Here is a 16,207-nt window from a genome sequence, read left to right as displayed (position 1 = left end):
AAGAACACTTTTCAGTGAAAAAAATTGATTCTTTCATATCTTACAGCCTGATATCTTCGCTTGACAGAGGACATACTTTCATTTCATATTCATTACAGTTATTGCATCAAACTGAATTAAGCATTACATAAAGTTCTAATAATTTTGAAGAGGTAAAAACACATTGTGTAGATTTTGCATATGGTTGATTTAAGTCAGACACTGCTAAGTACAAAATGTTGCTAACACATCAAACCTGTGTTTCAAGCTGACACCAGCACGATATCTATCACAGTTATTGAAATACTGCTTTTTATATCTATGGGAGGGATGCAAGCAGTGTACTCAGTGTTCTGGCCAGAGCAACATGGATCGTGTGGTCATAACACCCATCATATTTGATAAATGATACAAGATTTCAAAACAAAGTTTTTTGTGAATGATAGCACACAAAGAGGTGCGTAGTTTGCTATATGATTAATACTCAAAACTTTTTTATCTACTGAACTACGGGAGCAACTACAGTTCTTCATGAAGACATACTTTTTTTTTCAACAATGCAAAATCCAGGGTGGAATGTAAGAATATTATGACAAGGATAGCTGCTACTCACCATATAGCGGAGATGGTGAGTCACAGATGTGCAAAACAAAAAAAAACTGGCACACAATATGCTTCTGGCCAACAAGATCTTCGTCAAAAATAGACGACGACAACACCACACACACACACACACACACACACACACACACACAAATGCACTCACACACTCAAGCCAGAAGTATGGCTTCAGCTGCCAGTGACTGTGGTCATGTGTGTGAGTTGTATTTGACTGTGCTGGTGGTTGTGGTGTGTGTGTGTGTGTGTGTGTGTGTGTGTGTGTGTGTGTGTGTGTACTGTCTATTTTTGACTAAGGCCTTGTTGGCCGAAGGCTTATTGTGTGACAGTCTATTTGTTGAGCCTATCTGTTACTCAGCACTTGCGCTTTATGTGGAATAGCAACTACTCTTTTCATACTTCTTTTAACAGCATTCAATATCTCATCAAAATAGGACACTGTGGTATTGCACACATTAATATTTACAATATTCTATGTGGACTACTTGGCTATAATCATAAACTGTCTGTAATTATGTCACAAGTTGTAATCACTAAGTAATTAATTATTTCAGTTCACCAAGACTGATTTTTTTATTTACAATCTTTAGTATGCTTTATAGCTGCATGTAATGGTATTAGCTTGCCAACTACTCTCCCCAGCAAAACAGTCGAAATGGTCTTTATGCAGAGGCTTCTAATAATTCTACTTTCTCTTCTAATGCCAAGTACAAGGTGGAACTGCATGTCACCATCTTCATTATTTCTTCCTTTGTACAACCAGAACATGTGCCATTAGATGGATTTCCTGCACCGTATCCTCTCTATCCCCAAGAACCAGCTGCAAACAATAACCCCCCCCCCCCCCCCCCCAACACCCAGTATCTACTGAATTCAAATAACTAAACCATATCCTTCGCCAGGGTTTTGACTATTTTATAATCACACCTAGAAATGAGGATCGTCATACTAATCCCATCCCTCCTATACAGTGTTATTCCACTGTCCATCTAATCTGTACAATATTTTGGTCAACCCTACATCGCAGTCAGTTCCAACTCCTTGCCACATGTGCCATATTCCTGTTGAAGATACAGCTGCAAAACCAGCCCAATTCACTCACCCAGCTCTGCTGCAATTTCTGCACAACTTTATGTCAGCAAGAGCACCAACCAGATGTAGGCCCGAACAAATGGGTATTAACGAACTGTGGCCAAGAGCAGAGTTGACCATCCAGAAGAACAAACTGCTGACCACAACACATTCTATTTACACATCCTTTGTTCCTGTAATTCTCCTGATTTCAATCTTCACTAGCCTCCTGCCTTCCAACACTCCCACACTGCCCCAGGATCCTAACTTCACTCATCCTGAAGGCACACTCCAGCAATCACCCGTTCCTCTGCTCTGTCTACTACTTCCAATCCACTCCTCCACATTAACATAATCATGCACCTCATGGCAAAGTCCTGGTGCCGTGTAGTATTCCTATCCCATACACTTGCTGCCTCTCCTTCCCCCATCAGCCTCCCTCCCACCTGCCTGTTAATCTTCCTCAACGCTCTCTCTCTCTCCCCCACTCCCCACCTTCTTTGTACCCCTCTCTCACTCCACTTAACACCCACCCCAGTCAAGCCAGACAACTGAAGCTCCAACATAGTGTATTCAGCTAGGTCAATGTAGTCATATAAGTTTTGTGTGTGTGTGTGTGTGTGTGTGTGTGTGTGTGTGTGTGTGTATACACACATATTTGAAATATGTCTGCTTGTGTCTGTATGTGTGGATGGATATGTGCGTGTGTGCGAGTGTATACCTGTCCTTTTTTCCCCCTAAGGTAAGTCTTTCTGCTCCCGGGATTGGAATGACTCCTTACCCTCTCCCTTAAAACCCACTTCCTTTCGTCTTCCCCTCTCCTTCCCTCTTTCCTGGTGAGGCAACAGTTTGTTGCGAAAGCTTGAATTTTGTGTGTATGTTTGTGTGTCTATCGACCTGCCAGCGCTTTCGTTCGGTAAGTCACCTCATCTTTGTTTTTATATATAATTTTTCCCACGTGGAATGTTTCCATCTATTATATATACATATAATTTACCATTACCATGCGAGAATGTATCGTTCAGATCAATACTGAAGTTAAGTCTACATCCACAAAAGACTGCAGGTCCATCTAGTAGCGAGTGTGCAGCGACAGATTTTATGGTATTTTTCTTCTTGTCAGCAGCAGATGTTGTCATTTCGACGTCTTCAATTGTTTTATATATTGTCTGTCTTGCACGGCGACGATATCTTCTATATGGCATCTTGGCAGTGTTCAATGCAGTTGCCTGTGCAGCAGCAGCAGCGCGAATGATCCGCTCCGCGGGCAACGCTCGCTTTTATAGCCGCGCAGTGGCGCGGCGAGAGATAAGGGACTTAGAAAATTTCACAGTGCCAGCCGAGTGTTATCCCGTACGCGGGCACTAGTAGCTCTAGGTGCCCGCGTACGTTGTTCATCAGTCTTCGGCGGCTGGCGCGCTGCCAAGATGGACTTGAGCCGCCTTATCGGCGGGGTCAAAGGTAAAGCACTCACAGAGCTGACGTAACATGCTGTTGCATACTCTATGTCGACAGATTCTAGATGTACCATTGTCCGGTTTTTAGCCAACCATTACCATGCGAGAATGTATAGTTCAGATCAATACTGAAGTTAAGTCTACATCCACAAAAGACTGCAGGTCCATCTAGTAGCAAGTGTGCAGCGACAGATTTTATGGTATTTTTCTTCTTGTCAGCAGCAGATGTTGTCATTTCGACGTCTTCAATTGTTTTATATATATTGTCTGTCTTGCATGGCACGCGCCAGCCGCCGAAGACTGACGAACAGCGTACGCGGGCACCTAGAGCTACTAGTGCCCGCGTACGGGATAACACTCGGCTGGCACTGTGAAATTTTCTAAGTCCCTTATCTCTCGCCGCGCCACTGCGCGGCTATAAAAGCGAGCGTTGCCCGCGGAGCGGATCATTCGCGCTGCTGCTGCTGCACAGGCAACTGCATTGAACGCTGCCAAGATGCCATACAGAAGATATCGTCGCCGTGCAAATATATATATATATATAGTCTGCCTTGCACGGCGACGATATCTTCTGTATGGCATCTTGGCAGCGTTCAATGCAGTTGCCTGTGCAGCAGCAGCAGCAGCGCGAATGATCCGCTCCGCGGGCAACGCTCGCTTTTATAGCCGCGCAGTGGCGCGGCGAGAGATAAGGGACTTAGAAAATTTCACAGTGCCAGCCGAGTGTTATTCCGTACGCGGGCACTAGTAGCTCTAGGTGCCCGCGTACGCTGTTCGTCAGTATATATATATATATTTTTCCACCACAACTTTCATTATAACAAACATTGCATTTTCATGTAAGATGACATGATACTGTTAAGTAGTTTAGGACCAGTACATCCTGAACAATGGCAGTGTAGTTCAATAATATGTATCATTTCATATTTAGTTTCAATTGGTCCTTATCAAGACCATTTTCTATTTGTTTTCTTCTAAATGAACATGCTCATATATGCACATATTTACGGCTTCTTGCTTCAGACTGGGATGAGGGAACGATCATATAATCGTCATCTTCATTAAAAAATATTCATTTGAAGAAAATAAAGAAATACACCTACAATTGACATTATACAATTACATAAAAAACAAATTACATAAAAAACACAATACATAATAAAACCAAAGGAATAAAAGTAGATTACCACTGACAACAATGATGAGGCTTCCTTCATTAAATCATGATTTAACAATTACTAAATACTAACATTATCTTACACAAGAGTGAACAAATAATTACTAAGTGCTGAAACAGAAAAAACTGGCAAATTGCAGATCTACAAAACGCTAAAGGCAGAATCTCTACTGTGGTTGGGAGAACTGAAAGTGCTGGCTGGAGAGTCAGGAGTCAACTCTCACTCTCTGTCACTTTCTCATCCTAGTCCTCAGTCAACAGTTATCAAAAGGGTAAAAGAAAATAGCATTTTAAGTTCGACATCCTCCACCAATGTTTGCAATCCAACTACACTCTACCAAACTAACAGCCACAGTTTTGTTGGTGGCAGCTGTGTAAGTTAAATGCAGTGTTTCCACAGAAAGCATATCAGCATCAGGCTCCTGTTTGGTAATAATTGTTTCATTATGGTCAGATGGTGGCCAAAGTAGATATCACACTGTGACAACATTGTGTACCCACAATCGCAAGCTGAGGATTAAAGCTTCTCACTGCCAACTGCAGAAGAAGAGAACACAAGGGGTTGAAAAAAGTGATTACACTTCTGGCTGCCATTTTGGTTGCTCCTCAGATAAGGCAAAACTATTGCATCACCTTTGTGAGCTTTACAAAAAAAAGCTTATGAGTCTACTGAGACACAAATCCTATTCTCTACACAAGAAGAATTTGGAGTGGATAATGAACTCATCAGTTTCATTAAATAATTTCTCATGAATACTAAATCAAAAATTAAAATCCAGGCAAAATTTCTGAACCATTTGAAATCAGAAAATTAAGTCTAGCAAGGGGATGAAGTCGCAACTGTACTCTTCACTTGTGTTTTGAAAAGAATCATGATGGATGAGGAAGTGGGCTTCAAAAGGCTGGAGTGAATCAACATATAAACTAGGAATGAGACACAAAGGAATCAATATCAACTGCCTGGCCTTTGTGGATGACCTTGCAGTCCTTGCCAAAGAATACAATCATTAATCACTTAAACCTCCTTACAAGAATATCAGAGAAGGAAGGCCTACAAATCTCAATATCCAAAACAGAACATACGACAAATATTGTAGGTTCCCCCAAATCGTTGAAATAGGATGACCCCAAATCACTAAAAATATATTTTGGAAAAATTAACGAAGTCCAAAACTTAAAAATCATTCAAACCAATGGACTGACCAAACAAGCAAACAACAGATCCCAGAAAATTAATAAATATTTAACACAACTCAAGAAGACATTCAAAAGATAGAAAATTTCGGGAAAAAACACCTTTAAATGTTCCTCAGAAACATGGAAGAATCTTCACCAGGTACAAAAACAGCAATTGAGTGAGAGAATAAAAAGTATTCGTTTAAGTTTTGCTTGGTTCACAGTTGGCTGGATTAGATGCAAGAAGAAGAAAAAAATTAAGAGAAAAGGCAATAAAAATGGTGGGAACATGATGGGATAGGAAGGGAGGATAGAAGCCCACACATGCAGCAGCAGCAGCAGCAGCAACAACAATTATGTCTTAAAATGGAGATAAGATAATGCAATCAGAAAAAGTAAGAGAGTCTTGGTGAAGCCCTCTCAGAAAAGCAATATGAATTGAAATCAGAATAAATTAGGGCAAGGGCAATGACGACACTCAAGTGTATCTGGAGTTGAAAAGCAATGTTGCTCAATGATCCTCCTCAGATGGCAATAAATTACCTTCTGATGAACATAATACATGTGTAGTACTATCTCATACATACTAAACATTAGCATTGTGTTCACCATACACCATACTGATACAGTACTAGTTAGCTGTCTCCTATTTTTGAATGGCAACCTTCATACACCTAGTGACCCATGAGCATTACATAATGGAGTACCATCTCATACACAGGTTGTCACCATTAGAGAGAAGCAGCCCCACAGTACACCTGGAAGGTATTGTAACTAAAGCCTACATAATCTATTTAAAAAGTTAGGACTGTTAAATCACAAACAAAAGTACGCTTTGTGTTTGAAAACTGGTTGATATTAACCAACAAACCATATGTTTCGTGTATTTATCCACTGACTCTTTCACACTCAGAGGAGTTGTCTTTCATAATTTAAACTGACAATCACTATGCACTGTACCAGTTGCTTTCGTGATTGTCATCGCCCCTTTTCTTCCTAAAAGGTGAATATTTCTACATGCACAAAGATAATGACAAAGATGATATTAATTCTGACACATTACCTCTTATGACTTATGCTGAAATCAACAGTTGACTGTGTTGTTCAATATATTTCTTTCTTTCTTTTTCTGGTGCCTTGTCCCGTAGTTTTGCAGGGTCGGCACAGTTATGAACAGATTTGGGAAGGTTAGTTTTAAGGGGTGGCCGGATGCCCTGCCTGCTGTCACCCCGTACCCCCCAGGACAGACTTAGTGTACCCCAGCTGCCTGTGTCTAGTGTAATCCATGGAATAGTGCAAACATGTTCATGTGTCTGTGAGTTGTGTAACTGAGGCATAACATGGGGAACAGCCCAGCATGCACCTAACGGGATGTGGAAAACTTCCGAAAAACCACATTCAGGCTGGCCAACACACCGGCCAACGTCAGTAATCCTCTGGGCGGATTCGATCCAGGGCCGGCGTGCCTACCCGAGTCCAGGAAGCAATGCATTAGTGGTCTTGGCTAACCTGGCGGGTAGGTTGTTCAATATATTTATTTTGTGTTATTTAAGTTCCATTTTGTGTGCCATTGGCCCAAACATTCAGAGTTGAGTTTCTTGCCTTGCTACCTTATCCCCTTATTTTCATCATAGTTCAGAAGGCAGTGTCTGGTGAGATAATGTATTTTCTTTGTGGTTCAAACAGCAATGTAGTATCAATTTTTCTGAAGTTATGCAACTCTGTCCCACATCAGAAGACAACTGGAAAATGCACACAGCTCCCAGGAACACTACTTTTAACATACTGTCCTTGTTTCAAAAAAACTGAAAATTTTATTAGCAGCACTTCACTGAAATTTCACAGGGGTTATACTTTATTACTCTTCTGGAAATCACTTACCTCAGGAAAATACAGTTTGCCTGTCATCTTAAATTTACAATGGACCTGTGCTATCATGGAAATAATCATCTTTTCTATTTTAATACTGGGTGCTTTTCACAAGTCTTGAACATCATGTGACACTAAATCAAACATTCACTGATGTTGTTAGTAAAAGATTTACATGTTTGTGGTAAGTTATGACAGGCTTGCTGGATGCATGTTGATAAAACCTATCTGCATGCAAAGGTTTCTGCAGGGGATCTCCTTGTCAGACAAAAAATTTATGAATCCTAGTACTATACAGATTTATATTCGTAAGCCAGGAAAGTGTAAATGTAACTGATTCTAAAAGCCAAAATTAGAAAATAAATACAAAAACATACCTTGCAAGATGGAATACAAGCCTCTCAACAAGGTCGAAATTTGGCTTTGGTAACTTCTTAATTATTGCGAAGAGGGTCAACACACGATCATGAGGATCTGTAAGACTGCCAGCACGTAAAAAGTCTTCATAACTATCAAATGTTAACAAAGGTTCAGGCATTTCACGCAAGAAGCTCTTCAATACGGCTGCCAATACATGAACATGATAACTTCCGAAGTTGATATCATCTAGATGTTCATCTTCAATTCTTGCCTTTAATTCCTTCACTTTAGAACTCACCTGTAACAAAATTAACACCAGAAATAAAGACCTCTGACGTAAGTTTACACAGCAGTTTAAATACCAAGTATTTAAAATAAAAAGATTACAGATGATGTGGTCTTCTGATCACGTCAGCCTAAAATGTGGTACTGTATTTACTTCTACCAAAGATTTCAGTGTGATAAGCAAAAACTCAAGTCTCGTTTAGAAACCCATCAGAATCCTCAACTACCTTGCTTGGGCATTTTTGTAACATTATGCAATATTTGATGGCAGAAAGTATTTTATTTCAGTTGCCACAATATTTATAATAGGTGAGATTACAGAACATGAAGACGATAGCTGCATGTAAGTTTCTCAAATGAAGGTAATTTACTTGCATACTACACAGCAAGAGTCCCTATCGAATCTTGCAGAACTGAACATAAAATACATTCTTCCAGAACAAAAATCTAAAGTTAACCACCTCACACAAGAAGAATAGGAAACAAACAGAAATACATGTTCAGCTGTACACAGATGATCACTGTTTCAATTAAATATCCTAAGTGTACTTGAAGTGTCAACTGATACATTGTCCAATAAACAATCATTGTCATAAGTTAAAAACTAGAAGACACTTGGCAACAGCTGAACATTCTCCAAATACTTTCCAGGAATCGCAAAGGACCAATAGTATCAATTCAAATATCTGATCTTTGAAAAAGGTGACACACATCTTAGATTGATTGAGAAGCATCATTACGTTGCAACAGATATATGAAGCATCATATCAAGTTATCATTCAATTACACTTTTTTTTTTCTAGTGCTGCCTTATACTCACTCCAGATTTCCGATATATTCCCTCTGTATATAAGCCATGCATTTCAATGGTGGTGATTAAGCGGTCAACAACAGCAGGTACCTTCCCATCACCAGTTGCTAAGAGGTGAAGAGGAACACCAAATACACGACGGCCCTCACTAGTATACCCACTTTCACCATGGCCTTCTTTACCACAAGCCACAATAACTCGTGTATAGCACTTCTTGTGGCATGTTAACTTGCAGTCTGGAAAGCAAGCACACAACCAATTAAAAAAAAGTAAACACACGTATTTCATCCCATAACAGTATGGGTGAATTTTGACAGTAAATGTTCTGAATATTAAAAAAATGTAGAAAAAGAATTGATAGCAATGAATAAAAAATTCTGTCATGATATTTAAAACTTTCACTGGGGTGCAACAGTGACTGCATCTTACAGTTCTCCCTGTAAAAATCATTTCTTCTTCGGACTGTTTCCAAATTTACATAATGTTACTGGGATTAACGTATTTCTAGGCACCCTTTCCTGAACTACTCCTGGTGCGTTGAAGGTAAAAATTATGCTTTCCTCTTGCATTAAATTATTCACAATCTCATGCTGCACCAATTACTGTGTTGCAGACAATGTAAGGAACAAGATTTGTCAGTGACACAGCCCACTGCTGCAAAACCACGTTTCAATTCTATTAAATTTATATCTACAGGGTGTTACAAAAAGGTACGGCCAAACTTTCAGGAAACATTCCTCACACACAAAGAAAGAAAATATGTTATGTGGACATGTGTCCAGAAATGCTTACTTTCCATGTTAGAGCTCATTTTATTACTTCTCTTCAAATCAATTTAATCATGGAATGGAAACACACAGCAACAGAACGTACCAGTGTGACTTCAAACACTTTGTAACAGGAAATGTTCAAAATGTCCTCCGTCAGCGAGAAACACTTTGTAACAGGAAATGTTCAAAATGTCCTCCGTTAGCGAGGATACATGCATCCACCCTCCATTGCATGGAATCCGTGATGCGCTGATGCAGCCCTGGAGAATGGCGTATTGTATCATAGCTGTCCACAATATGAGCACTAAGAGTCTCTACATTTGGTACCAGGGTTGCGTAGACAAGAGCTTTCAAATGCCCCCATAAATGAAAGTCAAGAGGGTTGAGGTCAGGAGAACGTGGAGGTCATGGAATTGGTCCGCCACTACCAATCCATCGGTCACCGAATCTGTTGTTGAGAAGCGTACGAACACTTCCACTGAAATGTGCAGGAGCTCCATCGTGCATGAACCACATGTTGTGTTGTACTTGTAAAGGCACATGTTCTAGCAGCACAGGTAGAGTATCCCGTATGAAATCATGATAACGTCCTCCATTGAGCATAGGTGGAAGAACATGGGGCCCAATCAAGACATCACCAACAATGCCTGCCCAAACGTTCACAGAAAATCTGTGTTGATGACGTGATTGCACAATTGCGTGCGGATTCTCATCAGCCCACACATGTTGATTGTGAAAATTTACAAATTGATCACGTTGGAATGAAGCCTCATCCGTAAAGAGAACATTTGCACTGAAATGAGGATTGACACATTGTTGGATGAACCATTCGCAGAAGTGTACCCGTGGAGGCCAATCAGCTGCTGATAGTGCCTGCACACGCTGTACATGGTACGGAAACAACTGGTTCTCCTGTAGCACACTCTGTACAGTGACATTAGGGTTATCGTCAACTGCACGAAGAATTGCCTCATCCATTGCAGGTGTCCTCGTAGTTCTAGGTCTTCCCCAGTCGCGAGTCATAGGCTGGAATGTTCTGTGCTCCCTAAGACGCCGATCAATTGCTTCGAACGTCTTCCTGTCGGGACACCTTCGTTCTGGAAATCTGTCTCGATACAAACGTACCGCGCCACGGCTATTGCCCCGTGCTAATCCATACAGGAAATGGGCATCTTCCAACTCCGCATTTGTAAACATTGCACTGACTGCAAAACCACGTTCATGATGAACACTGACCTGTTGATGCTACGTACTGATGTGCTTGATGCTAGTACTGTAGAGCAATGAGTCACATGTCAACACAAGCACCGAAGTCAACATTACCTTCCTTCAATTGGGCCAACTGGCGGTGAATCGAGGAAGTACAGTACATACTGATGAAACTAAAATGAGCTCTAACATGGAAATTAAGCGTTTCCGGACACATGTCCACATAACATCTTTTCTTTATTTGTGTGTGAGGAATGTTTCCTGAAAGTTTGGCCATACCTTTTTGTAACACCCTGTATAAACATCTCACCCAACCTGCACATAGGATACCCCTCTTTAAGAGGGAGAGGGAGAGGGAGAGAGAGAGAGAGAGAGAGAGAGAGATGAAAACACTGTTGAATTACATTTTGAGCACATACATATATTTTCTTGAAAATGTATGTAGTTCATACTTTTCGACCACCAAATCCAGAATTACAGGATGTTTCAATTTCTTCTGCTGATTTTTCTTTTTCTGTATTTATAGTTCACAAATAGTATCAAGTTTTGATGTCTAACACCAAAAATTTCGAATGTCTACACGGCCTGGACATATATAAACATTAAACAGTAGACAAGAAGAGTATCTGACTTAAGATCGTATAACTTGCTACATCACGGACAGTTGTTAGCACAGGTGAAGTTGACTGATTACATAAGAATGCAGGCCGAACAACGAAAAGTTCTATGAACATCATCATGAAGTTAAATATCCAAAAACAAAGATGATGTGACTTACCATACGAAAGCCCTGGTAGGTCGATAGAAACACAAATACACATACATACACACAAAATTCTAGCTTTCGTAACCAATGGTTGCTTCCTCAGGAAAGAGGGAAGGAGAGGGAAAGACGAAAGGATGTGGGTTTTAAGGGAGAGGGTAAGGAGTCATTCCAATCCCGGGAGCGGAAAGACTTACCTTAGGGGGAATAAAGGACAGGTATACACTCGCGCGCGCCCACACACACACACACACACACACACATATACAGACACAAGCAGACATATTTAAAGACACAAATATGTCTGCTTGTGTCTGTATATGTGTGGATGGATGTGTGTGTGTGTGTGTGTGTGTGTGTGTGTGTGTATGTGTGTGTATGTATGTGTGTGTGCGCGCGCGAGTGTATACCCGTCCTTTTTTCCCCCCTAAGGTAAGTCTTTCCGCTCCCGGGATTGGAATGACTCCTTAACCTCTCTCTTAAGACCAACATCCTGTCGTCTATCCCTCTCCTTCCCTCTTTCCTGATGAAGCAACCGTTGGTTGGGAAAGCTTGAAATTTTGTGTGTGTTTGTGTGTATTTTTATTGTGTCTCTCTACCAGCGCTTTCCCGTTTGGTAAGTCACGGAATCTTTGTTTTTAATATATTTTTCGCATGTGGAATGTTTCTTTGTATATATATATATATATATAAACAAAAGCGCTGCCATGTCGAAAGACACACAAAATTCAAGCTTTCGCAACAAACTGTGTGGATGGATATGTGTGTGTGTGCGAGTGTATACCCGTCCTTTTTTCCCCCTAAGGTATATATGTGTGGATGGATATGTGTGTGTGTGCGAGTGTATACCCGTCCTTTTTTCCCCCCTAAGGTAAGTCTTTCCGCTCCCGGGATTGGAATGACTCCTTACCCTCTCCCTTAAAACCAACATCCTTTCGTCTTTCCCTCTCCTTCCCTCTTTCCTGATGAGGCAACAGTTTGTTGCGAAAGGTTGAATTTTGTGTGTATGTTTGTGGTTGTTTGTGTGTCTGTCGACCTGCCAGCACTTTCATTTGGTAAGTCAAATCATCTTTGTTTTTATATATACACACAAAGAAACATTCCACATGCGAAAAATATATTAAAAACAAAGATTCCATGACTTACCAAACAGGAAAGCGCTGGTAGATAGACACAATAAAAATACACACAAACACACACAAAATTTCAAGCTTTCGCAACCAACGGTTGCTTCGTCAGGAAAGAGGGAAGGAGAGGGATAGACGACAGGATGTGGGTTTTAAGAGAGAGGGTAAGGAGTCATTCCAATCCCGGGAGCAGAAAGACTTACCTTAGGGGGAAAAAAGGACAGGTATACACTCGCACACACACACACATATCCATCCACACATATACAGATACAAGCAGACATATTTAATGCCACCCATTCCATATCAAACGGTCCCTTCCCTTCAGCCTAGGCCTTCGTGGCAAACGAAAACCTATACATCGACTCAGCCAATGAACACACAAGTCAACTCCTACCCCAATCAAAGTCCCCAATCTTTCCTCTCCCACATCCACACCGGCTGTTCAGAGCATCCTCCTACAGGCCAACCGCAAATTAGAACAGCATGCCGCCGTCCACCTCAAAAAACTATCCAATCTCCTGGTTTCCCACCTCCGGAAAGGCAACTCACTCACCCTCCACAACCTTTCCAACAAACCTCAACCTCCTCTCATTGCACACGGACCCAGTCTCTCCTATCTACTCAATCTCCCGCTTCCAGCTCCACTCCCCCCCACACCTTAAAATTCTAGTCAACACAATCTGGAACCACAACACCCCAATTCAGTAGTTAACCCTTCCTCCAAACCTCTCTCCCCATCCAAAACCTCTGTCCTATCCAAAGGCCTCACCTTAAGCCCCACTCCTAGATTCAACCAAACTGCCCTTGTCAAAGATTTACTGTCCTACACTCGTAGTCTCTGCTGGAAATATCACTTTGCCACGAAGAAAAATAATCCTGATCCCACTCCTAATAATCCAACTCCCCAAGACACTATCCAAATTGAACCCTGCCTGGAACAGTTCCGTGCTCCATCACAGCGGGACCCACCTCCTCTTCCTCAAAATCACCCTCTCCAAACCTTCCAGGAATTTCTCACTTCCAGCCTTGCCTCTCAATCCTTCTTAAAAAACCTTAATCCTACTCCCAACATCACCACAGCCGAAGCCCAGGCTATCCATGATCTGAAGGCTGACCGATCCATCATCATTCTTCTGGCTGACAAGGGTTCCACGACCGTGGTACTTGATTGTCGGGAGTATGTGGCTGAGGGACTGCATCAGCTTTCAGACAACACTACATACAAAGTTCGCCAAGGTAATCCCATTCCTGATGTCCAGGCGGAGCTTCAAGGAATCCTCAGAACCTTAGGCCCCCTACAAAACCTTTCAACTGACTCCATCAACCTCCTGACCCCACCGACACCTCGCACTCCTACCTTCTACCTACTTCCTAAAATTCACAAACCCAAACATCCCGGCCGCCCCATTGTAGCTGGTTACCAAGCCCCCACAGAACGTATCTCTGCCTACGTAGGTCAACACCTTCAACCCAGTACATGCAGTCTCCCATCCTTCATCAAAGACACCAACCACTTTCTCGAACGCCTAGAATCCTTACCCAGTCTGTTACCCCCAGAAACCATCCTTGTAACCATTGATGCCACTTCCCTATACACAAATATCCCGCACGTCCAGGGCCTCGCTGCAATGGAGCACTTCCTTTCACTCCGATCACCTGTCACCCTACATAAAAACTCTTTCCTCATCACCTTAGCCAGCTTCATCCTGACTCACAACTTCTTCACTGTTGAAGGCCAGACATACCAACGATTAAAGGGAAGAGCCATGGGTACCAGGATGGCCCCCTCGTATGCCAACCTATTTACGGGTCGCTTAGAGGAAGCCTTATTGGTTACCAAGGCCTGCCAACCCAAAGTTTGGTACAGATTTATTGATGACATCTTCATGATCTGGACTCGCAGTGAAGAAGAACTCCATAATTTCCTCTCCAACCTCAACTCCTTTGGTTCCATAAGATTCACCTGGTCCTACTCCAAATCCCATGCCACTTTCCTTGACATTGACCTCCATCTGTTCAATGGCCAACTTCTCACGTCCGTCCACATCAAACCCACCAACAAGCAACAGTACCTCCATTATGACAGCTGCCACCCATTCCACATCAAACGGTCCCTTCCCTACAGCCTAGGTCTTCGTGGCAAACGAATCTGCTCCAGTCCTGAATCCCTGAACCATTACACCAACAACCTGAAAACAGCCTTCGCATCCCGCAACTACCCTCCCGACCTGGTACAGAAGCAAATAACCAGAGCCACTTCCTCATCCCCTCAAACCCAGAACCTCTCACAGAAGAACCCCAAAAGTGTCCCACTTGTGACAGGATACTTCCTGGGACTGGATCAGACTCTGAATGTGGCTCTCCAGCAGGGATACGACTTCCTCAAATCCTGCCCCGAAATGAGATCCATCCTTCATGAAATCCTGCCCACTCCACCAAGAGTGTCTTTCCGCCATTCACCTAACCTTCGTAACCTCTTGGTTCATCCCTATGAAATCCCCAAACCATCTTCCCTACCCTCTGGCTCCTACCCTTGTAACTGCCCCCGGTCTAAAACCTGTCCCAAGCATCCTCCCACCACCACCTACTCCAGTCCTGTAACCCGGAAGGAGTACACGATCAAAGGCAGAGCCACGTGTGAAAGCACCCACATGATTTACCAACTGACCGGCCTACACTGTGACGCTTTCTATGTGGGAATGACCAGCAACAAACTGTCCATTCGCATGAATGGACACAGGCAGACAGTGTTTGTTGGTAATGAGGATCACCCTGTGGCTAAACATGCCTTGGTGCACGGCCAGCACATCTTGGCACAGTGTTACACCGTTCGGGTTATCTTGATACTTCCCACTAACACCAACCTATCCGAATTCCGGAGATGGGAACTTGCCCTTCAATATATTCTCTCTTCCCGTTATCCACCGGGCCTCAACCTTCGCTAATTTCAACTTGCCGCCACTCATACCTCACCTGTCATTCAACAACATCTTTGCCTCTGCACTTCCGCCTCGACTGACATCTCTGCCCAAACTCTTTGCCTTTAAATATGTCTGCTTGTGTCTGTATATGTGTGGATGGATGTGTGTGTGTGTGTGTGTGTGTGTGTGTGTGTGTGTGTGTGTGTGTGTGTGTGTGCACGCGCGCGAGTGTATACCTGTCCTTTTTTCCTACTAAGTCAAGTCTTTCCGCTCCCGGGATTGGAATGACTCCTTACCCTCTCCCTTAAAACCCACATCCTTTCGTCTATCCCTCTCCTTCCCTCTTTCCTGATGAAGCAACTGTAAAAAAAAGTACATATACTTTGAATTGTCACAGAAAATTTATTTGCTGTTCTACAAGGTTCAATTTCTGGCTGAAAGTAATGTTATATTTCTTGAACACGTGGTAGCAGAATTGTGGATCTCACTACCCAACCCAGTTAGTGACAAGGAAGCTACTTCAACATGACTGGCATACATCTGAGCTTTGAAGTCCTGAAGCAAGTAATTAAGTGATACTGGAAGTTTGAGAATATTGCTGCAGTTCAGAG

The 16,207-nt window shown here is 42.3% G+C and overlaps 1 protein-coding gene across 1 annotated transcript in view; it reads right to left on the bottom strand.

Annotated features, from left to right (window-relative positions):
• The window catches only part of LOC124622651 (unconventional myosin-IXa-like), a 329,610-nt gene that overhangs the window by 43,652 nt on the left and 269,751 nt on the right, over positions 1 to 16,207 (bottom strand). The window contains exons 27-28 of the mRNA XM_047148429.1: positions 8,813 to 9,039; positions 7,725 to 8,005 (exon numbers count right to left, since the gene is read on the bottom strand). Coding sequence (XP_047004385.1) covers positions 7,725 to 8,005; positions 8,813 to 9,039 — 508 coding nt within the window. The remainder of the gene's footprint in view (positions 1 to 7,724; positions 8,006 to 8,812; positions 9,040 to 16,207) is intronic.

This window comes from Schistocerca americana, chromosome 7 (assembly GCF_021461395.2).
Source record: "Schistocerca americana isolate TAMUIC-IGC-003095 chromosome 7, iqSchAmer2.1, whole genome shotgun sequence".
NCBI lineage: Eukaryota > Metazoa > Arthropoda > Insecta > Orthoptera > Acrididae > Schistocerca > Schistocerca americana.
This window is presented reverse-complemented; position numbering and strand designations above follow the sequence as displayed.